General features: G+C 34.2%; 3 protein-coding genes across 3 annotated transcripts; 2 read left to right on the top strand and 1 right to left on the bottom strand.

The window, feature by feature from the left end:
- The first annotated feature begins 297 nt into the window (after positions 1 to 297).
- Cdk9 (Cyclin-dependent kinase 9) lies at positions 298 to 4,642 on the top strand. The gene is made up of 5 exons (XM_090117968.1): positions 298 to 1,178; positions 1,876 to 1,961; positions 2,675 to 2,812; positions 3,605 to 3,684; positions 4,284 to 4,642. Exons 1-5 carry the CDS (start codon positions 497 to 499, stop codon positions 4,501 to 4,503), a joined length of 1,206 nt encoding a protein of 401 aa, XP_089974094.1. The 5' UTR covers positions 298 to 496; the 3' UTR covers positions 4,504 to 4,642.
- A 2,037-nt stretch (positions 4,643 to 6,679) lies between these two features.
- Positions 6,680 to 12,316, bottom strand: LOC149896367 (uncharacterized). The gene is made up of 2 exons (XM_090118204.1): positions 12,000 to 12,316; positions 6,680 to 8,259 (listed from the first exon to the last, which is right to left on the bottom strand). Exons 1-2 carry the CDS (start codon positions 12,203 to 12,205, stop codon positions 7,212 to 7,214), a joined length of 1,254 nt encoding a protein of 417 aa, XP_089974330.1. The 5' UTR covers positions 12,206 to 12,316; the 3' UTR covers positions 6,680 to 7,211.
- A 384-nt stretch (positions 12,317 to 12,700) lies between these two features.
- Positions 12,701 to 23,306, top strand: LOC149896366 (uncharacterized). Its single transcript, XM_090118201.1, has 7 exons — positions 12,701 to 12,874; positions 17,791 to 17,881; positions 18,477 to 18,645; positions 18,894 to 19,153; positions 19,527 to 19,714; positions 20,824 to 20,971; positions 21,259 to 23,306. Exons 2-7 carry the CDS (start codon positions 17,820 to 17,822, stop codon positions 21,932 to 21,934), a joined length of 1,503 nt encoding a protein of 500 aa, XP_089974327.1. The 5' UTR covers positions 12,701 to 12,874; positions 17,791 to 17,819; the 3' UTR covers positions 21,935 to 23,306.
- Positions 23,307 to 25,318: the final 2,012 nt, after the last annotated feature.

Genomic DNA, 25,318 nt, shown 5'->3' with positions numbered 1-25,318 from the left:
CGAAACTGTGACAGTCCGTGATCGTAATAATTCGTTCAGTAGTTGTAATTTGTACCCCCAAGGCTGTTTTAATATGTTAAGAGAGTATGTATCTCTTAAATACAATTTTTTCTGCTATTGCACTATATTATATAGAGATTAGGTAATTTTGTTTATATTATCAAGCCTATATAGCTGAGGTGATGAGTTTTATAAAAATTATAACATTTATTTCAGAACATACAATTAGCTGTTATCTGTTGAAGATAAAAAATAACACGCTGACGTTGACAAACGTGAATTTGTTTTCTATTTTGGCACTGACACATCCTATTTCCTCGATTCTCACGTTTGCAAGTTGCATTGTTTTTATCGAAAGAAATTAAGCTGTAATCCAGTAATTCAAAGCAGAATAATTCAAAGTTTTGAAGAAAGTGACAATCACTGTTCTAATCAGTGTTTATCCATCTTTTTAACGTAAAGAGAGGTTTAGAAAGCCGTCAAAATTGCGTCCAAAATGCAAAACGTTAATGCTCCACGGGAGCCAGCTCCCGTGCTAAGCACGAGTTCTACTATATTAAATATGAGGGAGAAAGAAAAATATATAGAAGAATTCGATTTTCCATTCTGCGACGAGTCATCTAAATACGAAAAAGTAGCAAAAATCGGTCAGGGCACGTTCGGAGAAGTGTTCAAAGCTAGAGCTCGAAACAGCAGCAAAAAATTCGTTGCCATGAAAAAAGTTTTAATGGACAATGAAAAAGAAGGCTTCCCGATCACAGCCCTACGTGAAATTAAGATACTTCAGTTATTAAAACACGAAAATGTCGTGAATTTGATCGAAATATGTCGGACCAAGGCAACTTTACATAACAAGTACAGATCGACGTTTTACCTGGTTTTTGACTTCTGCGAACACGATTTGGCGGGCTTACTATCGAATGTGAACGTTAAATTCAGCTTGGGTGAAATAAAGAAGGTTATGCAACAATTACTGAACGGTTTATATTACATACACAGTAACAAAATATTACATAGAGACATGAAAGCTGCGAATGTGTTGATAACAAAAAATGGGGTGCTGAAGTTGGCTGATTTTGGTCTAGCAAGAGCCTTCAGTGTTGCAAAGTCTGGACAAGCTAATAAATATACCAACAGAGTTGTAACTCTGTGGTATAGGCCTCCGGAATTGTTGTTGGGTAAGAATAAATTGTAGTATTCTTGCTTGTGATTTGTTACAGTTTAGCCCCACTATTTAGCAAAATATATTATCATCATATTACATTATCACTCATACTTTAAAACATTTCACTCTATGCTATGTTTTACAGGCAAGTAAGTGATATTTCTTATTTCTAAGAAGATCTACAGCTTAAATATTTATTGAAGTGAAACTTCTTTATCGGGGTTGGAAAAAAATTGTAGTGTAACATTTTTTCGTTATGCGTGACATTTTTCCATTACGCGCCATCTTTTTCTTATCCCTACCACGCGTGATTTGACATATTTCTGTAAAGTTGCATATATAGTAAATTATTTTTTGAAAAGTAAGGTCATAACGAAGTTTCACTTCTTACTTGTGTACACTAGTACACGCACACTTTTTTTAAGAGATGATCCATCTTCTTAGGATAAAAGAAGTTACTACAGCAAAGAATGTGAAATGATATTAATATCATATTTATTATGATATTAAGTTTCACTTCAAAAAGATTAATAATCTTTTTGAAGTGAAACTTCTTTATCGGGGTTGGACAAAAAATTTAGTGTAACATCTTTGCGTTACGCCGTACGCGTGACATTTTTGCGTTACGCCATACTCGTGACATTTTTAAGGTCATAAAGAAGTTTCACTTCTTACGTGTGTACTCTAGTACACGCATACATTTTTAACAGGTGATCGTAACTACGGTCCCCCAGTAGACATGTGGGGTGCCGGCTGCATCATGGCTGAGATGTGGACGCGCTCACCGATCATGCAGGTAGATTGGATGTAATACCTATTGTTGTATAGATGTAATGGATGCGTACAAAGAATAGATGGCATTTTTTGAAACTTTTCTGTTTGTAAAGTTTTATTTATTGTTTACTAATAAATTAGTTGGTTTGATTGAGTACAACAAAAATCTATACTAATATTTGTATATGTAGTATATTATTATTAGTCTGTGCTAATATTATAAAGAGGAAAAGATTGTAATTATGTATGTATGTATTGTTTTCACGCATAAACCTCTTAACCGATTTTGATGAAATTTGGCACAGACGATTTTTAGACCCTGAGAAAGAACATAGGCTACCTTTTATTGGGAAATATGTACCACGGGCGAAGCCGGGGCGGACCACTAGTCTATAAATAATATGAGTTAAAATGTAAAATAATATAAGTAAATATAAGAATATAACTCAAAAAGTATTGAATAGCAATATCAACAAGTGCAGAAAGTTTTTTCATATTACTTTACACACTTCATATTACTAAGTATTCATGATTTTTTATAAGGGACTAGCGGTCTGCCCCGGCTTCGCCCGTACTGTATGTCTATGTTTCCTCTCCATAAGAACCATCTTCGTACATCATGGAATATTATAAAAAAGAATTAACGAAATCCGTTCAAGCCGTTCTCGAGTGATGCGCTTACCAACGCATTTTCGAATTATAGATTCATTTTTATATTATTGATAAAATTTCCAGGGTCCCACAGAGCAACAGCAGTTGATCCTAATATCGCAGCTATGCGGTTCGTGCACACCGGACGTGTGGCCGGGCGTGGAGAGTCTCGACCTGTACAATAAGATGGAGCTGCCGAAGGGCCAGAAGAGGAAGGTCAAGGTATGTGTGACTGGGTTATAGATGTGTCTATGAAATTTTTAACTTGATAACGTTTTTAAAATCGTTTTAGTCGGGTGACATGTTCAGAAACTTGTGTCACACCAAAACCTCACGAGCGCGATCGCAGGTATAACGAGAGAGAGACGGACCGATCTCCCGTCTCATCTCGAGCGCTGCCACCAATAAGACGTTATCACGTAAACATCTCGATCGTAAACCTACTTTACAAACAACCAATTTTTTTTACCCTTTTTAGGATAAAAGTTACTGTAAAATGAAAAAACGGAACCCTATAGGATCACTTTGTTGTCCGTTTGTGTTCAATCTCTTGTTGAGGTTATCTCGAAATCACCAGACTATAATCTTGTTGAAATAATAATGGTTTGTAGTTTGTAAAATTTTGCTAACTTCAAATCCATACTAATATTATAAATGCGAAAGTAACTCTGTCTGTCTGTTACTCAATCACGCCTAAATTACTGAACCAATTTTCATGAAATTTGATATGGAAATATTTTGATACCCCAGAAAGGACTTTTTATCCCGGGAAAATGACGCGATCCCGGAAATCCCACGGGAACGGGAACTATGCGGGTTTTTCTTTGACTGCGCGGGCGAAGCCGCGGGAGGAAACATAGTGCTATATAAATAAAAATTTAATTCATAGTTAAAATTATTAGTGAGGGTAGAATGGACGGTTAATTTTTATTTACTGCCCTTTTATTTGAAATTTTGTATAGATGAATTGATACTACTTTTTAATTCTTATAATTTTTACATATTATATTACAGGAAAGGCTAAAGCCATATGTGAAGGACCCGTACGGTTGCGACCTGCTCGACAAGCTCCTGCAGTTGGACCCAGCGAAGAGGTAAAATAAATTTTCATTTATTAAAAAAGACGTGTGTCACTCGGGGACTGCCGCGGTAAAGCTATTGCATGCTATGCCTTCAAGCCACACCTCCGCGTCCGTCGGAGTGGGGAACGTGAGGTTTTTTCGTTACGGAATTTCTGGATTCGGTCCCCGCGCTCAAGGCCCGCGATAGAAGCTATGCAATAGCTTAAAAAAAACTAAAGTGTGTTTGCTTTTCTTTCAAGACGATTTTTGTATCTAGACACAGTTACAGGTTAAAGAATAACGCTACTTTTAACTGCGTTGAAACACTTCATATTCTCATGAGAATTTCCTTTGACAGCTATTTTTCAATCAACTTCAAAAAAAGGGAATTAGATTTGTTGAAACTTAGGCACAAAATTATCGTATTTGTACCATAATTATCGTACGGTTCCGAACACTGCTTTATACCTACTCGGCAGCCGACCGTCACGCCACAGACTAATAATAATATACTACGTATACAAGTCACGCGACATGCGCTACACAGACCAAAAAGTTTGAGACGATGTAATAAAAGTTTCACTTTAAAATTGAAGGGTGTCTAGATTTTATATAAAAATCGTCATTCACAGATACGACGCGGACACAGCGCTCAACCACGACTTCTTCTGGACGGACCCGATGCCGTGCGACTTGGCCAACATGCTGGCCCAACATACGCAAAGCATGTTTGAATACTTGGCCCCACCACGACGACCAGGCCACTTGCGGCACCATCACCACGTGGCTGGTGCGCAAGCGAAGCCCAACCCCCCACCACAGGACTCGGGGTACCAGGATAGAGTGTTCTAGACCTCGTACAGGTCGAAACGACCTGGTAGACACTGTTAGCGGACTAAGTTATGTGATAAAGTGGTGAAACTAAGTGATGGAACAAGTGAAGTGAAGTGATATTAGTGTGGTGTAGTGGTGAGAAATGCTAATTAGAGAAATGGTAAAGTCCGGTTGCGGAGCAGAAAGAATTTCGTACAATGACCTCTTTACCTACTGACAGTGGTCACAAACATTTTCGAATTAAGTGCAGTTTACATGAAATATTTGGAGGAGAAAATGTTTTTTACTAATTTATTAAATAAATGTCCTTTATTCATTTATAATACTTATTAGCTAGTTACATTTTAACTTTTTCAATAACAAGGATAACTATATTATATAAAAAAAGTGTGCGTGTACACACATAAGAAGTGAAACTTCTTTATGACCTTATTTTTCAAAAAATAATTTACTATACAGTACAATATTACTGAAATACGTTAGTCTAACACGAGATTTCGACTTAGGACAGGTGATAACAGGTTAATGTACGAAATTCTTCCTGCTCCGCGACCGTACTTTAGTAAGAGGTAAAGTAACCTCTTACTAGTTACTACATTTACAGAGACTGAAAAATCGTAATTTTTGATGTACTACAAACTATAAACAGCTATACTCGCAATTACACTTATAATATAATCCATACTAATATTATAAATGCGAAAGTAACTCTGTCTGTCTGTCTGTTACTCAATCACGCCTTAACTACTGAACCAAATTGCATGAGATTTGGTATAGAAATATTTTAATACCCGAGAAAGCACATAGGCTACTTTTTACCCCAGGACGTAGGATAGGTTTTATCCCAGAAATCCCACAGGAACAGGAACTATGCGGGTTTTTCTTTGACTGCGCGGGCGAGGCCGCAGGTGGAAAGCTAGTATATTATATACAATTTAGATAGGATTTTAATTTTAATAAAATACACAAAAATATGGACATGTATGATTAGACAATACTTAATTTTACATTCAAGAATATGTAACCCTCTATGTTTTTAATTTTTAAAGAAAATTGTAAATATTGTAGCTATAAGGCCTTTGGTAAACATACCCCTTTAGAATATCATACTATGTAATTCTATGGACAATTTTAAAAACTTTTTATGAAAAAAATGCTTTTCTCTATCTGTGTAACATTAAAAGTGTAATAAATAAGAATGTATGAAGACTTTGTATAATTAAGGTATATAATATCCTTTTTTATGATGTGTTTAAGATAATAGTAATAAAAAGTTACTTGAACAGTGAAGGAAAACATCGTGAGGAAACCGACATGTCGAAGAATCAAAAGTTCGACGACATGTGTCATACGCCAACCCACACTTGGCCAGCGTGATCGAATATGGTCTGATCCTTTACGAGAGCCTCGTGTGCCAGCAGTGGGAACATAATAGGCTGATGATGATGATGTAAAAAGTTATATACAGGGTGTCCCACTATTGGTATACTAAGCGCGAAGGGTCTTGTAGTTTTGCATACACTGATCACGAAAAAAAACTTCGTCTGGAATTTTATAAGTATTTTTAACGTACTCAGCGTATGCAAAACTATAACCTCCTTTGAGCTTAGTATACCAACTGTGGGACACCCTGTATACTGCAATTTAAAAAAAACCAGACACTCAGATATAAGTGTATATTAACTAAGGTAATGAATATATGTATTGAGTTAAATGTATGAACCTATAATATCTAAACTAATAATATTAGAAAGTTGTATAAATACTGCCTATGTAAGCATAAAAATTTGAGGTTGTAAATACCAAAATCTATCTTAGAGCAGTAGAAGGTATTTCCAAATGGAATTGGTCATTAACAGACTGGAATTTGGAACACTATCAATTGTGGCATATTTGTTCCATATACCATGGTAATTACTATAACCAGTATCAGGGAGGTTACCATGGAGTCTTAAAGCAATATTAATTCCAGTGTGGAAAAATGACAGAGCTATAAAGGTTGTCTAGCGCCATCTCTTTCTCACACTTCAATAATACTGCTTTAAGTCATCATGGTAACTTTCCTGGTATATTAGGAAATGTGTAATATTAATAATAATTATAAATATGTATAATGTTCTTATAATGTTGTTCTTTAAATGTATAAAAATAAACTTTTTATAATTCGAATATTTTTTATTTTTTATCACAAAAATTTATAAAAATAATTAATCTCATATCATTATTGGAACGAAGTTCCTTATCGCGCGTTGTGAAGGGGGCTAGACGGAAAAAATTCTTACGAAAAGTTGTCACGACACTTTTTGCTAGAGTTGTGCGGCGTGCGCGTGGTTCTCTGTCTGTCTCTCTCTAACTGAACACTTCGTTCCATCCGGATGTCCCTTGACATCGCATATGTTTTTTTTTTGTTTTTACATTAGATACAGTACAATTCAAACTTAATGGCAGCTCGGAACGTACGATCCGATGCGCTGAAAACAATTTTAGGTGTTAGCGGGACGTTAAGGGACCTGTGTGAACCCGCACTCGCACCTGAACCTAACTTCCGAAACGCCATTAAGTTTAAATCGAACTGTAGTAGGAGTTTCAGGGATTTTACATCAATATAATGGTTAATTTTTAGGAACTTTACAGATACAGATTTACATATAAAACCAGCTGTCAAAGTCCCAACATGTTTAATAGATTCCACGTCTTCCACTTCCTTCCACTGATTTATGTGTATATTATTTAAGAACCTTAACATTAATAGTATGTTTATACGCCATTTTATGATGTTCCTTAGTCACCAAATGTTTCCGATAGTCATTTTTCAGTTTAAAGCTTCTGTTACAAACGTCACATTTAAACCTATTCTGCTTTAAATGTTTCTTATAGGTATGGAGCGTCAAGTATGTAGATGTATGGAAGCTTTCTGAGCAGAACGGGCATTTGTACGGCTTATAGTTGCTATGTATACGCATGTGTGTTATCAACGACTGTTTGATTGAATACTTCTTTCCGCAGTGATCGCAATCGAAGCTAGCAGATTGCTTATGCTGTGACATGTGTCTGTTGAGATCGGTATATTGTGTGAATGATCGACTGCATTGACTGCAGCTGTACGGACGTTCGCCTGTGTGTTTCCGTGTGTGCGTTGCCCTCTGTCCGCTAGAAAAGAACCCCTGACCGCAGTACCAACACTGGTACTTCTTAACACCAGTATGCACAAGCATGTGATAACTGTAGTTAGATTTTCTGACTTTCTTGCCGCATTCGACGCACGATATCCTATTGTGTTGTTCCATATGCGGACCCAGTCTCTTGTGATTGACCATCTTCTTGCATACACTGCATTCAGTTTGCATATTATAATGCAAGAATATGTGGGATTGAAGCGAAGTCTTCTTTGTGAATTGAAAGTTGCATTCGAAGCATTTGTACGGAGGTTTCAAGTGGCATATCCTGTGGTTGGTGTAAGATCGGTGATCGGAGAAGGCACATTTACACTTCTTACATAGGTAACAGTCATTGTCGTTGTGCCTGACTGTTTTGTGTTTTAAAAGGTGTTTGTTTGTGTCGAACGTCTCTTTGCATAGGTCGCATGTGTATTCCATATCTGTTTGATGAATTATCTTGTGACTGTTGAATGTAGTTTCGCTTGTAAATGTGTTGTTGCATAAATTGCACTTGTAACGGTTCACTGGCTTTTCTCTCTCTCTCTTCTTCGTTTTATTTTGTTCCGGTACATATTCGTGATTACCGTTATCACACACATTTTCAATGATTATTGTACTGAAAAAGATAATAAAGAATTTAGACTTTTTACAGATCTTACTAACAAGTACCATAGAGAAACATAAATCTACAACATGAATTAGTTTCATACTAAATTTAATAGACTTGTTTTATTACTAAAGACAAGTATATAAGTCTTAAGTCTTAAGTCATGGAAAACTATTAAACGCATTTGCCATATAAACAGTAACTCATTAAAAAGCCCTGATAATGCTTTAAATTTATTAAAACTTAAGAACACTCCAGTTCATTCTATTGAATTTATAAATGATTTCTTTATTAATATAGGTAATGAATTAGCATCAAATATTTTAAATCAACTAAATTTATCAGAAATTCAGCTCAAATCTAAAAATAATCAAGGCGCCATTTCACTTAATTCATTTGTTTTGTTGGAAACAGATATAGTGGAGGTTACTAGTACAATTTTGTCTTTAAAAAACACTTATGCTTCAGGATATGATGGCATATCATCTATTTTCTTAAAGAAAAATCTTGCTATATTTGGCCCACCGATCACGCAATTATGCAATATATGCTTATCATCGGGTGTGTTTCCTGATCGTTTAAAGCAATCTCAAGTAGTGCCGATTTACAAGTCGGGAGACAGAGACAGTATAACCAACTATCGCCCTATCTCACTTTTGCCAACCATATCAAAGGTTCTGGAGAAGATTATTAACAAGCGTCTCGTTAATTATTTGGAAAAGAATTGCATACTTTCAACTAATCAATTTGGCTTTCGTGCAAAAAAAATCGACTAGTGATGCTATCAATACTCTTGTGTCTCTTATTGCTAACAATTTAGACAGGAAGATAAAATGTTTGGGTGTTTTTTTGGATCTGGCGAAAGCGTTCGATACTGTCTCTGTCCCCCTGCTCCTGGCAAAGCTTGAATCAATGGGAATTCGTGGTACCCCTCTAGAATTGTTTAGAGATTATTTATCAAATAGGACTCAATTTGTTAAAATTGGTGATGTACGGAGTCAAAAGCGGTCCATAAATTTTGGCGTTCCTCAGGGATCGGTACTCGGCCCTACGCTCTTTTTAATATACCTAAATGACCTATGTAATCTACACATACCTGACGCGAAGTTAATAAGTTTTGCTGATGATACTGTTATTGTTTTTCAAGGGGAGACATGGGAATCTGCTCGTTTGGCAGCTGAATCAGGCATGCGATTGGTAATAAATTGGCTAAATCATAATCTTTTAACTTTAAATTTTACAAAAACTAAATATATAAACTTTTCTCTTAAAAATAATAATAGACCTCCCCAAAATTTTACCATAAAGGCGCATACGTGCTTAAATGTAGGAAACTGCGATTGCTATACTCTTTGTCCTGTCGATACTATAAAATACTTAGGGATAACAATAGATAAAAACTTAAACTGGAAGCCGCAAATAGATGATTTAAAAAGTAGAATACGTAAACTTATACCAATTTTTAAAAAAATAAGACGCCTTAAGGATGAAACCACGAACAAAATCGTTTATCAGTCTTTGTGCCAATCGCTCATTAATTATGGTATCTCGGCTTGGGGTGGCGCAAACAAAACAACACTTCTTAAGCTCGAACGCACACAGAGATGTATCTTAAAAGTACTGCAATTTAAGCCGTTTAGATATCCAACAAATCTCTTGTACACCGAATGCCGCGTTCTGACTGTGAGGCAATTATTTATCAAAGTAATAGTCCTGGAGCAGCACACAGTTCCTCCATCTTCTTCCGTTGTTACAAAAAGAAAAACCCGCATTGAAGAGATTTACTGTGTGCCGGGTTGTAAAACTCGTTTTGCGAAAAATTTTGCATATTATATTGCTCCCTATTTGTATAATTACATTAACAATAAAATTAAAATAAAAGAAATGAGTAGATACCTTTGCAGTAAATCCTTGGATAAATTTCTGCTTAGCCTCGACTACAACGAGACAGAAAAACTGTTTGTGGCTAGTGCCTTTTAGTACACGTATTACTTAAAGTTACCTAATTATTGTTTATCCTCATAAGTTTTATATCTTTAAACCGTAGTGAAAACTTTGCAAAAAATAAATAAATAAAAATAAAATAAAAATAAACTTCCCTACTGTAACACAGTGGCGTCAGCGACTAGCACGGAGGGAAGTAATTTATGTTTATTTGTAATAATTAGGGCGCTTGTGCACTACAAGGAATTTTACTGTCCGGCATTCCGATTTTTTACGGTCCGGTGTGGCATGAAAAAACCGATGAATTGCTTGTGCACCTGTCCGTCTTTACTCGGATCAGTGCGGTACAGTTCAAGGAAGTATGGCGGTATAATGCTATCATAAATGATTGTTTTCGCATTTTAGGTACAAGAAACGAGTAAAAATATAGAAGGTGAAATATTATATTACTTCGTTAGAATAAAAAGTAAAGTTCCGTAAGAGATTTAAAATGCGTGTTTCACTTATTTATTTTAATCGGTGACGAGGAGCTAAATCTATTCCCACTTGAACTTTAACTTACCAACACTTACTTAGATAATAATTATAGGTCAATGCTTGGTCAATGTATATAAAATAACAATACCGACTTCTCAAATCTCATTGCCAGCTAAAAGAAAGTAAAACAAGAGCTTGCTTTCAATTGGCATATGCAATAAAAAGAGTAAAATCCAAGCAGGTGGGAACTCGAAAACAATTATACCTACAGCGACTCGTAAACTCAAAAAACCATCCGGAATAGGGAAAAGTAAAATGTCGGACAGTAAAATTACGTATAGTGCACAAGCTAGTATTTAGATTAATTGCGTGCCATACCGGACCGTAAAAAATCGGAATGCCGGACCGTAAAATTCCTTGTAGTGGACAAACGCCCTTACTATGTCTTACTGAAATAGATTAATTGATGTTTGTAAATTGTCTGGAGGTAAATATATAAATAAATATAAGGTAGCATTCAGGAAAAAATTTCATATAATACCTATGTATGAAATTTTTTGCACGCCTCATAAGCGAAGCGTTGAGGTGGGTACTACTGTCACTTCGCACAAAACATCTGATTTTTCAAACTTAAAATGCATTTATGTATCATACATTGCACTTGTAAGATAATACATACACACACATATTAAGAAAAAACACTATTTTTAACGTTCATGATATTTTTGATGTCATTTTTGTTATTTAAACTAGTTAAAAAACAGTTTAAAAAAGTTCTGTCTTGGACGTCCGTGTGTCTGTATGTGCGGATCCTTTTTCTTGTTAACACGATAGCGACCGAAATACTTTACTAATCGAGTCTTTTTTTTTCTCTTACGCTTGAGTATGCTCAGGAATAGAACCCTTTCATTTTTCAGGGTCTGATTCAATGTGGTTTAATTGTTATTAAATAAACAAAAATAATAATTAATAAATATTTATTAAAAAAAAATTATGAGGCGTGCACTTTTGGATTTTCCAAATTATTTCATTGTTATTAGTTCCTATATTCTGTAATGATAAAGTTAGTAGACAAAACCCTATTTCCTAAATCTCGTATACCAAAAAGTACCTAATTTTCTACGTATATATTATGGCTCAAATTAAATATTAGAAATTAAACTAGCTTATCCAGAGACTTCCAGGCAAATAAAATCAATGCTCTATTACACCACCACCACTTTAGATCACCATTTTAGAGACTTAAATCTACAGTAAATTCAGAGTTCACAAAACAACAAATATAAAAATAACATTTCAGAATGGATATTATTGTAAGATTTATTTACCGTTTAACTTTACGCAAATTATAATTGCTCAGCAAATCTTGAATGGTATCACTCGAGTCAAGTTTCGTATCTTCAATTTCAAACTTGCGTTCATCAAAATCGGCATTTTTATTCTCTACTATTATTTGCTCTACTGTTTTAATTTCTTCGTCTGAGTTTTCTTTCACTTCGTTGATTTCATCTGTGAGACTTAATTCCACCGACATGATTAGGTATCTATGTGTATTATAATTTTAAATAAAAGATTGTTTTTTCATACAATAAACACAACTTTTCTGTTGTTGAAAGCGCAAATTCGCAAATCACAAACTGCAACCGATCACCGATGAAGAGCGATCAGCGATCATGCTTTGGATCATGCGATGAACTGATCAACTGAGTTCCACAAGTCAGTTTAACTGACAGCCGAGGCCCCAGAATAAACATTGTTATTTGTAGGATAAAAAATATTATTTCCGATTTTTCTTACAGTATAATATTACATAAATAGAATTATAAAATAATGGTGTTGTTACCCGACTACAATTGTTTTATTTACTAATATAACTAGTAGAGTACATCTGTTATAATTTATAATTAAATAATATTTAATTTTTCGATGAATTTAGTATCGGTTTTACGTAAATCGGTAAAGATGATCGATACAGTTTGCAATCGAGTCGCGTTCCGCGTTCATAACCAGCCCTATAGAGTATGGATATGGAACTGTCAAAAAAGTCAATAAAAACTAGCCTCTGTAAATAATTGAATTTGTTTTCTATGAATAAGTATAGTTATTTATATTAAACACATATAATAAAATGTGACAATAAAAAATTGGCAGTGAGATTTGCAGGATGAATTACTACAATAAAGAGTATACGCTCAAAATCTTTGTAAGTATTGAATACATTTTTACAGCTAGTTTGTTTACAAATATTTCGCGCGCTAAAGCCGTGTTCGGCCGCGAAATTTGATTTGAACGTTCTTTTAGCATTCTAAATTCAAATTATATTCTTAATTATTGGTAGTCAATAATTACAATGGTATTATTCTGGAAATTGTATCGTAAATGTAAAAGCGATGTTGCGAAATGATTTTGCGATATAGCTCTTATGCTCATAGCAATAAGGTCGATCTCGAAGCGATGCTAATGCGATATTGCGATTCCGGAATACGGACGCTGAACAAGTTATGCGTATAAGGGTCGTTCTCTGTTAGAATATAGGCCTTATTGCTTTGTAATAAGGTATATAATATTTTTGAGGTTTATTCACGAAAAAATTTTGCGTGTTTGTCTAGTCGTCCCTAATGAAACTATTTACTTGAATGTTAAAAAATATTTTTATTGTAATTATTTGATTTAATTAATGAATTTTGTACGCAAATATAAACAAAATAAGATCGTGTGCGTTTTATACAATAAATCCTACAATAAATTCCTTTTCAATAAATAATTTTTCAAATACCTACTTTGAATTTTTTCACGCAATATCTATTTTCCCTTTGCAATCCTATCAACGTTAGTCTAGCCATTTCTGATTTCCCGGTTATACGATTAATTATCTTATATATAAAATTCTCGTGTCACAATGTTAGTCTGCATACTCCTCCGAAACGGGTGGACCGATTCTCATGAAATTTTCTGTGCATATCGGGTAAGTCTGAGAATCGGCCAACATCTATTTTTCATATGTACCACGGGCGAAGCCGGGGCGGACCGCTAGTAATATTATAATTATTATAATAACGTACCTAACTATATTGAATAATGAAAGTGAATGGTCGATATTATAGTATGAGGACTATTATGTACCTACATATTAAAAATGATTTAATAAACTAGAAACTCAATTAATTTCTTGTTATGTATTTCGAATTCGAATAGGTACCTTTTTCTTTTATTTCGAACTTTGTAGTGGTTAGGGAGCCAGGTGCAAATTTGGTTAACTATTTCCTCTCAAGAGATAATTCGTCGGACGCATGAGAGTATAGTATTATAAAGCCTCGTGAACGTCAGCTGGCGCTCGGTTGGGGGGGTGAGCGGTTGTAGCCTCCCACGCACATAGGAAAAAAAATACATTCATTCATTCATTTCCTCTCAGCTAAAAATTTGTCAAATTGTAGCTAACCCAATATCTCAACGAAAAAAAATAGTCAGCTGGTTACAACATGGTGTATTATACGTCAGCTGGTGTCTCGAACATGAAAGTTAAATTTAAAGAAAAATTTATTTTCCGTTATTTCCTCTCAAACAAAAATTTACCTGATGATAGCTTATATGTAACTGTGGATAAATATATATGTCAGCTGGCTGTATCTTGGTGGAAAAACCGTCAGCTGATACGGGAGGCTACAACCGCTCTTCCCCCCAACCGAGCTCCAGCTGACGTTCACGAGGCTTCATAATACTATACTTTGATGCATTTTACTAATTACCGCTTGAGAGGAACTTGGTCATAAAATCTGCTGCTGGCTCCCGGACCATAGATCTTATTATGTCTATTTATTATTTAAAAAATGAAATAAAAAGGAATAGATATGTAACAATTGTATATGTATGTAGGTACAATTGTTCATGCGTATCTCCGGAACAATTCAGTTATTAGGAACCTCACTTTTTAGAATTGGCAGATTTTTACTTGAGAGAAATTTGCGTAAAAATCCGTTCAATTAGATTCAACAAAATGTTATAAACCTCAATTTAAACTTAAAGCATTAAAAAAAATGTTTTTAAAATAAGGTAGGTAGGTAAACTAAATAGTTTGTACTAGATTTCCGCCCGCGGCTTCGCCCGCGTTTTCAAAGGAAAACCCGCATAGTTCCCGTTCCCGTGGGATTTCCGGGATAAAACCTATCCTATGTGTTAATCCAAGTTACCCTCTATATGTGTGCTAAATTTCATTGTAATCGGTTCAGTAGTTTTTATGTGAAAGAGTAACAAACATCCATACAAACTTTCGCCTTTATAATAGTATTAAGATCATTGAGATATACATATATGGAGACGACACCGGCTACATCACTTATGTTCCGCTCAACATACGCCACATGACGTATGTTGAGCGGTTTTTTTTAATGGTTTTAAAGTGAAACGCATCAAACATGCCTTCGTGTGTGTTACGATATTGCACAAATAATACAAATAAACGGAAATGTGCAAAGGAATAACTTTCATCGGTAAGAACCTAACTGGATAATAATTTTTAAAACTTAGTTAGAGCAAAAAATGGCGCACAGATTTTGTTCGTGGTGTCTCCTCCATACGTATAGTAATATTATCTCAATGATTAAGATATACCTATATAGCGTAAGCATTGTAACTGACAGGTTGTGTCCGATTCCGGTATTAGCTAAACTATTTTTCTTTAAAATATTTTTTAATATTTATTATCTGAAGCGAAAGACGGTACCTAACTACCTAGACCTACTGATACCTACGTAAATATAATCGAAAAGTTAAACAAATTATGTGAAATGCTTCATCGCCTATCACAATCGCGTATTAAAAAGTCAAAATCAAGTACCTATAGCTCATGTGTTATTCCGATGTATAACTTATATTATTGAAAAGTTTCATCAAAATCTGTTGAGTAGTTTCTTCGTGAAAGAGCAACATTTTCATCCATCCTCACAAACTTTCGCATCTGTAATATTAAATAGGGTCATTGAAATTTGCAACTTATTTTTTGGCAGTAATGTTCAAAATCGTATCGCTTATAAGCTTATTAGAAAACTATGCCTCAGACGCGTAAGCAGAGTTTGGTTTCGGACAATTTTGGAGTGTGTTTATGAGACTAATTTTTTATCGTAATCAGTTTTGTTGAAGTGAAACTTCTTTATCGGGGGTGGACAAAAATTTAGTGTAACATTTTTGCGTTACGCCGTACGCGTGACATTTTTTGCGTTACGCCGTACTCGTGACATTTTTGCGTTACGCGCCAACTTTTTCTTATCCCTACCACGCGTGATTCGACGTATACTTTCTCCAGCGGAGTAGGGATAGCGTATCGTTTTAACTTTTAACGTACGTCCTACCACTTTACTTGACCGTTTTTCTATTGCACTCGTATTTATTTCCAACGCTCTATAGTGACGTGATAATATTATATTAAAGTGATCAGCAAAATCAAAGTGTTTATTTTAATTCTAATTCCAGTGAATTTCTAAAAAAAGTAAGTAATTACATCTCTTTTTCTAATACTTAGGTGTAATTATGGTATTTATTTTTCTAAGTTATTTAAAATTAACCTCACTTTTTGATTGTATTTTTCAATTTTTTCAATTTTATTATATGTATGTATAGATACACTAACACGTGGGTGGAATTATGGTATAATTTTTTTGATGTTGATTGTGGTACATATTTATTTTTCTAAAATATTTAAAGTTAGCCTCAGTTTTTGATTGAATTTTTTAAAACACCAACACGTGGGCGTGATCATGTTATTTATTTTTCAAGTTATTTAAGCTTAACCTCTGTCTTAATATGTATATATTATGTACTATGTGCGTCATTAATTTCTGACTGTTTCGAGATTTGGTGCAAAATAAAACAGTGTGTAAATAAAATTAAACAATTGAGTAAAAGTATAATTTCATAGATAACACGTTGAGAAGTTCCCTGTATAAATATATATCTTGTATAAATATATACATATGCCTATAGATATCTTTATTCTTTACTCAATTGTTTAATTTTATTGATTTTTATTTATTCACTTTTTATATTTGCCTCTTAATTTAACTACACGGATTTTTATATTTACGGATTTTTTTATCGATACACATTTTTAATATAGAATATTTTATTTTATGCTTTTTTTAGTATAATTAATTTATTTTCTTTCATTTGTTCATTTAATTTTACAAATTTTACTTACACACTATTTTATTTTGCACCAAACCTCGAAACAGTCAGAAATTAATGACGCACATATTATATATACGGTAGAACCCCGTTGAGTCGAACCTCGATAAGTCAAAAACCTCCAAATCTCGAAAAAATGTTTTGTTCCCTTCCCTTCAAACACCAAAACCTCCATTACTTGAAATCTCTACCCTCTGTTAGTCGAAATAATCACCGAGTCCCTCCAAGCCATTTTGGTAAATATTTTCACTCTATGACTCGAAAAATTAAATTTGAGATGTGTATGTCGAACATAGCAACGTTTTATTGTACAACCTTTACAACTTAATCATTAGGAATTTATTACCTCTATTGTTCGAACAAAAATAAGTTACCGACTTTAAGAACGTGCCGACAATGTAAGTACACTATTGTTTCTTAGAAAACATCTATTGTTCGAACAAAAATAAGTTACCGACTTTAAGAACGTGCCGATAATGTAAGAACACTATTGTTTCTTAGAATACCTCTACCTATTGTTCGAACAAAAATAAGTTACCGACTTTAAGAACTTGCCGACAATGTAAGTACACTATTGTTTCTTAGAAAACATTTAAGGAGTATACGATAATAAATCTATGACTACGTAAACACGTGTTTGTCGAGTCGAAATCCTTTATAAGTAGAACTCTAAAACTCGAATTTCTGAACTACCGCACGAGCCGAGCGAGCGAAGCGAGCGAGTTGCAGCAGCGGCCGGTGTAAATATAGCGAGGAGCGAAGCGACGAGCGTGTTAGACTAACATATTTCTGTAATATTGTATATAGTAAATTATTTTTTGAAAAATAAGGTCATAAAGAAGTTTCACTTCTTACGTGTGTACTCTAGTACACGCACAAATTTTTTTGTTTCATAAGAGTAGTAGTAGCTGAAAAATTCATATCTTGCATTTATATTTGCAGGTTTAATATATGAAATTGAAAAACAAAAAATGGTGGAACAGTGCTGCGTCGATGGCTGCCTCACTGCCAAAGAGGATATTACGTATTTCAAGTTAGTAGTTTATTTTTTATTTTTTTTAAAGTTGTATGAGTAAAATGCTTTATAAAAGATTTTTTAAAAGAATTAAAAATATTTCTGCCACGTTACGAAAAAGACTGCATGCTTCGTGTTGCAAAAGACGCGGGTTCGAATCCCAATTCCCAACTCATAATCGAGTTTTATCTTTAATTTTTAAAATGTTTTAAATTTTTATTAACTTTGCTCAGCTTAAAAAGCGCAGATTATTAACTACAGTTCACTCAAACTTAACCATCCTTCAGATTACCAATATTACGACATATATTACTCAAACTCAAACATTTATTTGTTTTAGGGCCGATTTTTCAATGCTTGGATAAAACTTATCCGTCCAATAAAGTATTACACGATAATATTAAAATGTCACGTAAACTGTCAAATACGGACAATTAGAATACGTTTTTAAAATGGTAGTTTTATACATTATTCGACGAATAAGTTTTATCCAAGCATTGAAAAATCGGCCCTAATAAGACTTCTAGACACTTTTGAATCGTCATAACATAGTTTTACCACCACCGATTCGGAAAGCAGTTCCCAACTCAATTTCAAACTAAACTCCCTGCAGGTTACCGATAAGCAGGACCTTACGCAAGAAATGGTTAGACGCGATCAACAGTTCGTTCAAACTAACAGACGACGCCGTGGTATGCAGTAGGCATTTTCTGGAGGACAATTATATGATAGTGCGTGGCAAGAGACGGCTGAAACCGAAGGTCGTGCCTTGTGTTTTTGATGTGAGTATAGTAAAAGTAGTTTGAAAAAATTAAATATAAGTACATAGTCATTTTAAAACTTTTTAAAAGAAAAGTCTTTTATTAATAAATTTTAACTATGATGTCAGCTTTTTACATTTTTTGTGTAAAAAAATCTGTAAAATTTAAAGTTTTTTTTTACTTTTAAAGTTGGCTGTATCATTTGGCAAAATCCATAAATTGTGAATACCACATTACTTACTTCGTGAATACTCCGTTTCATATTTTAGGACAAAACAAATAACAGCCAAGAAAAAGAAGCCACGGACAAAGAAACAAGTAAAAGCATAGATAATAAAGACGAACCTAGCATAGATAACACTGAAGAAACCAATAATAAAAAAACTAATGAAGTCATAGACAAGGTTACCAAAAGCTCTGATGCCATAGACAATGAAGATAATAGAGTTATAGATGATGACAAAACAAATGAAGATGACGAAGAAGAAAGTATTGAACCGCCAAAAAGTCCCCAAAATTGTGTGAAGAGGTATGTGTTAAACAGACAAGTAAATTTAGATAGTGGAAATATTATGAGTAGGTATTGTATGAACAAAGATTTTTTTAACAAACACAGACATTATTCATTCATAATATTTTTACACCACTTTCTTTTTATTACTAGCTTTCCGCCCGCTAAAAATTTGTTTAAAACTCAACAAATTATATACCTTCCTCTTGATTTACTCTCACAGTGTTTACTGTTTAAAAAAATCGCATGAAAATCCATTGCGTAGTTTTAAACATAAGCATATAGGTCAACATACGGACCGATAGCGGGAAGTGACTTTGTTTTATATTATGTAGTATACATATAAAAAATTGAAACATTTGAAACCTAATATTTTTTTTAAATATTTCAGGCCGCAACAAGTAGAATTCTCGCCAAACAAAGATATAGAAGACATAATAACGAACTATCAGATAAAACAAACGATACCACTCTCGCAGATAAACGGAGAGACGAACATACAAACAGATTTGAGAGAAGCAATCGATGTAGAACGAGATAGCACTACTTATGTGGAAGTGGCTGCAGGGAAGGGACATGGTGAGAAATAAATAAAAAAAAAAATGTATGCGTGTACTAGAGTACACACGTAAGAAGTAAAACTTCTTTATGACCTTAAAAATGTCACGAGTATGGCGTAACGCAAAAATGTCACGCGTACGGCGTAACGCAAAAATGTCACGCGTACGGCGTAACGCAAAAATGTTACACTAAATTTTTGTCCAACCCCGATAAAGAAGTTTCACTTCAAAAATTGTGAAAATATGAAAAAGTGTGAATGATTTGTAAAAAAATGTGTGCGTGTACTAGTGTACACACGTAAGAAGTGAAACTTCTTTATGATCTTATTTTTCAAAAAATAATTTACTATATATGCAACTTTACAGAAATAAGTCAAATCTTATCCCTACGATAAGAAAAACATGGCGCGTAACGGAAAAATGTCACGCGTAACGAAAAAATGTTACACTAATTTTTTTCCAACCTCGGGGTTCTTGATCGGTCAAGAAGTTTCACTTCAAAATATGAAAAAAATATTTAATAATGGGTGTGGTATGAAGATGATAATAAATAAAGAGAGATTTTTAAAGGAAAGAAAAAAAATCTAACGAGGCCGGATTCGAAATTTTTTTTTGTTCAAATCCCGCCTCGTGATGTATTTATAATAATGTAAGGTGGTGCCTCGGGAGAGGATTGAAACTCTAGGACTGCTGAATGAATACTGTATATTTGAAATAAAACATGCCTTATTAAGTAACTACAAAACTAGGTTACACGTGTATTATAGTTAATATTATTATAGTTAGTACTTAAAGCTAAATTTATTCACTAGGTACATCTCAATAAAATTCTCATTTGTAAAGCATTTGAATGCTATTGAACTAAATATCAAACTCATGTGTTATTCTGATGTTCTTGTAAAATTAACCAAGTCTATATTAAACCTATATTCTTGTGAAGTTTCATCCAAATTCATCCAGTAGTTACATAAAGACTAAAAAACATTCATACGTCAATCCATCCTTACAAACTTTCGCATTTATAATATTAGGAATTCAACTAAATTGGTCCAGTAGTTACATAAAATACTAAAAAACATCCATCCATACAAATTTTCCTCTAAAAAGTTAGTATTATATGTACTTCAGAAAAAGACGAAGACTGTCTAATGCTGCTGGAAGACGTCCAGGTAGAAGTGGACCCTAGTCTCTTCGAGCATGAGGACCTGGACCTGAGCATCGAGCAGGTAGACCTGGATCTGGACTCCAGCTCTGACGTCATAGATCTGGGAGAGAAGTGAGTATATACAGGCTTGATATAGGTTTTAAAGGGAAAGTATAGCTCATTTGGAGTAAAAAACGAAATTTTTAGTTTCAGAAATATTTGGCGTTTTACTTTTTTTGGGCTATTTGCCAAATTCTTCGGGAAAACGATAAAAAGTAATTAAAACGGGTTAAAAAGTTAAAATGTCATAAGTAATCACCTTGACGTATACTAGGTGGAACCCTGGCTCCACTTGTGTACTAGCCTTTATTTTATATGTAGTTTCTCACAAAAAATCAACACAAAATTCCTTATTCCAGAAAAGAACTGCCAATCAGCCTACTCTCATCAAGCGATGAAGATGACGTCATAATCCAAGAGCCAAAAATAGACACCATCGAAGTTTCAGACGCGACAGACGAAGACGACATTCCACTGCTAAAACTAGCAAAAAAACACAAAAAATCCAAGAAAAAGTCCAAAAAGAACCAAAAAAGCAAAGCACTCAGCAAAATCATGAGTTTCTGCAAATACGAGTGCTACCATTGCAAATTCACCACAAACGATAGAGCCGATTACGAGTACCACATAACCTCACACTCGAACGTTTTGCACTGCTGTGAAAACTGCAGTTACACTACATCTAGTAAACTTCTCCTTTCCAGACATAAAGACAAACACGCGAAAGAAAAGAAAAACAAAGAAAAAAAATACAAATGCCCACTTTGTAACTATAGGGCGAAACATAACATGAGTTTAGTGTACCACATGAGTACGCATGAGGCGAAAAGTGCTTTTGAGTGTGAAAAATGTGGCTTTTTTACCAACGCAAAAGAAACAGTGTTGGAACATTTGAAGATATGTGGCAATACGTTTAAATGTAACCATTGTTTATATAGTACCAAATGGAAAGGGGCTCTGAAAAGGCATTTGGTGAGTGCTCATCAGGATGACAAGGTCGAGGATGGGGATTACGTACCGCCGGGATGGAGTTAGGAAAGAGAAAAGATTCGGAGATGGAAGATCAGAAAAAGATTGCAAGGGAAAGATAACAGATTGGGATGTAAGGAAACGATTGTTAGAAAAGGAAAAAGATTGCAAGCGAAAGATAAAAGATTGGAACCTAAAGAAAAGATTGTAAGGGAAAGGAAAAGATTTCAAGCAAAAGATAAAATATTAGAACGTAAGGAAAAGACAGTAAGAGAAGGAAAAAGATTGCAAGGGAAAGATAGAATTGATAGATTGATAGAGCAAGATAAAACATTAGAACGAAAGGAAAAGATCGTCAGAGAAAGACAAAGATTGACAGGGAAGGTAACGGGGAGGGTAAAAGTGTTTTAACTTCTCTCCCAACCAAATGGAGAAATAATTTTTAAGCTATTGCATAGCTTCTATCGCGGGCCTTGAGCGCGGGGACCGAATCGAGAAATTCCGTAACGAAAAAACCTCACGCTCCCCACTCCGACTGGCGGAGGTGTGGCTTAAAGGCATAGCATGCAATAGCTTTACCGCGGCAATCCCCGAGTGACACACGTCTTTTTTTTTAGAGAAGACAGATATAATCGAAGAAAAAGGTAAAAGATTCGAGGGAAAGATTCAAAATTATGTCTGTGAAGTGAATTGAAAAGAAGAAAGACTTGTTAGTATTGAGACAGTATAAATATACAGTGAAATATTAGTGAAATAACAATATTTGTAATATAACTAGCGGTCCGCCCGGGCTTCGCCCGTGGTACCTACATGTATCTATCCTATCTCTCAAGTTGGATCGAACTGCACATGGTGTGCGAATTTTATTATAATCGGTTAAGTGGTTTAGGAGTCCATTGAGGACAAACATTGTGACACGAGATTTATATATATTAATATTATAGTGATTACTTTAACTCAAACTAAAGCATTAATTTACTCAATTAGACTTTTTGAAAACAAAAAAAAGAGTAAACAGTGCCAAAGTAACAGTGAAATAACAAAAACTGATTTAGTTAATAAAAATTTGCATGTGTGCCGAGCACTGGTGTCAGAAGTGAAACTTCTTTGGCAAGATTCGAAGATACCAAAATCGTCGCCTTTCTCCGTGACGGTATTGCCATGACGCGACCTTGAAATTTTACTCTCAACGCGCCTAAAGAAGTTTCACTTCAAAAATATTATTTCATGTATTTAAGGGTAACTAGTATTGTTGATTAAATAATCTAAAATTGAATGATTTTTTATTATTTTGAACTCAATGTGGAGAAACTTAGAATAGATAAATTTTGGGAAATTATTAAAATATAGTGTGAACTTAAACCTTATAGAGTTAAAAATCACAAATGTTAGTTTATGAGTTTTGATTCTCAATGCGAAAAATATTGTAAATAAAGTGTATAATGTATTAATCTTAGATTAAGGATTAGTCTCCGCGCGCGCGCTACGACTAGATACCGCCCCACCTAAAAACAATAGCTCTGTGAGTGCGGCAACTCATTTCTGTAGTGTGTGTTAGGCAATTTGTAAAGACGCTAGTGTGTGTGAAGAATTGGGCTGCCAGCTACATAAATTTTACCTCATAAATGGGAAATCTGCCATCTTGGAAAGAAGTTTGAAAAATATTTTTTTTCATCCTGACCTGGCCGGGAATCGAATCCATGAACGATTTGAGTCGCATGACTCAAATCCACTTGCCACGCTACTATACTATAGTCACAAAGGTTGTTTAAAAGTAAAAAAGCGTCGTATGTCGTCGTCGTATGAGTCAGTTAAACATGGTTAAACAGAAATAAATTATTGTTATTATACTCTTTTATATGTATATGTATTAGTAATAGTATTGAAAAAAAAGTTCAAATTATTGCTAAATGATTTCCTCAACCACGTGTATTTTTTTGGATATGCAGTACGGCAGCACTGAATGGCGTCGTATTTTCGTAGAAAAAAATTTCGAAGTAAAGGAGAAATTTCGAATAATACGATACTTAGTGATGGTACGTGATCCCAGTGTCTTTCTTATTTTTTGTTGTATTATTTTTAAATAGTTTTATGGCACAAATAAGTAGGCATTTTACTTCAGATTTTGTTCAAAATCTTTATAAACTATCGGTTCGCCCTCTCCACACAATGATTGTGACACGACTGGCTTGGGTACGCCGAGTTCGGCGTACTATTAGTTGCCGCATTTTTCAAGTACGCCGGCGGCATCTAGTCGTAGCGCGCGCGCGGAGACCAATCCTTAATCTAAGGTATTAATTAATAAAATAAAATAATTTAATTTAATGTAATATAACATATAGTTACCGAATATTAATAATAATAACTTTAGAATGTAATATACGGGAAGTCCGAAATAAACATTCAATATAGAAACGGTATGAAATGAAACGTCATGTTATACCAATATTATAAAGCTGAAGAGTTTGTTTGTTTGAGAAACTAATCTCTGGAACTACTGCCCCCCTAGTCAAGTGGCTTTCTGTTAGCGTAGCGTTCAATAGAATAGACAACGAATGTATGAGACTGACGTAGGCTGTAGATAAACGTATCTACAGGTTACGTCAATCTCATACATTCGTAGTCTATTCTATTGAACGCTACGCTAACAGAAAGCCACTTGACTAGGGGGGCTGGTCCGATTTGAAAAATTCTTTCGGTGTTAGATAGCCCATTCATCGAGGAAGGCTGTATATCATTACGCTAAGACCAACAGGAGCGGAGCTATGCGGGTAAAACCCCAGGGCACAGCTAGTATTCAATATGGCGCCCATTAGAAAAATTGCATATTTTTGAGCGGGAAAATGTATTACTGTAAGAATGTCATAAATTAAAAACCTTATACATTCTTTTCTATTTAAGGTATTTGAGTACAGATAAATAGGGCTTAGATTTTAATTATATACCTATGTATTTAGTAATAAACTTGTATAAAAGTATTTTACTAACATTGGTACATTGTGCAGTTAAATTTTTGAAGTGAAACTTCTTTATCGGGGTTGGAAAAAAAATTTAGTGTAACATTTTTTCGTTAGCGCCATTTTTTCTTATCCCTACCACGCGTGATTCGACGTATTTCTGTCAAGTTGCATATAGTAAATTATTTTTTGAAAAATAAGGTTATAAAGAAGTTTCACTTCTTACGTGTGTGAACTAGTACACGCACACAATTTTTTGTATTGTATCTTTTTTTATAATATTTTCTTTCACATTCTTATTTGAAATCTTTATTTTTTCATCGTGAATAATAATTGCAACAGAACTGAATGACTTCAACAAATGTATTTTATATTCTATTTATTTCTTTATATAAAAAACGTATTTAGTATGTCTCATACAAATGTACCTACACAACATTAAGTTGACTTATTTCAATTTTCTACTACATTATAAGTTGTAAGTGTATAAAGT

The sequence above is a fragment of the Colias eurytheme genome, chromosome 29, assembly GCF_061535395.1.
Source record: "Colias eurytheme isolate Ceu_HAF_F1 chromosome 29, ilColEury1 Martin Lab GWU primary, whole genome shotgun sequence".
Taxonomy (NCBI): domain Eukaryota; kingdom Metazoa; phylum Arthropoda; class Insecta; order Lepidoptera; family Pieridae; genus Colias; species Colias eurytheme.
This window is presented reverse-complemented; position numbering and strand designations above follow the sequence as displayed.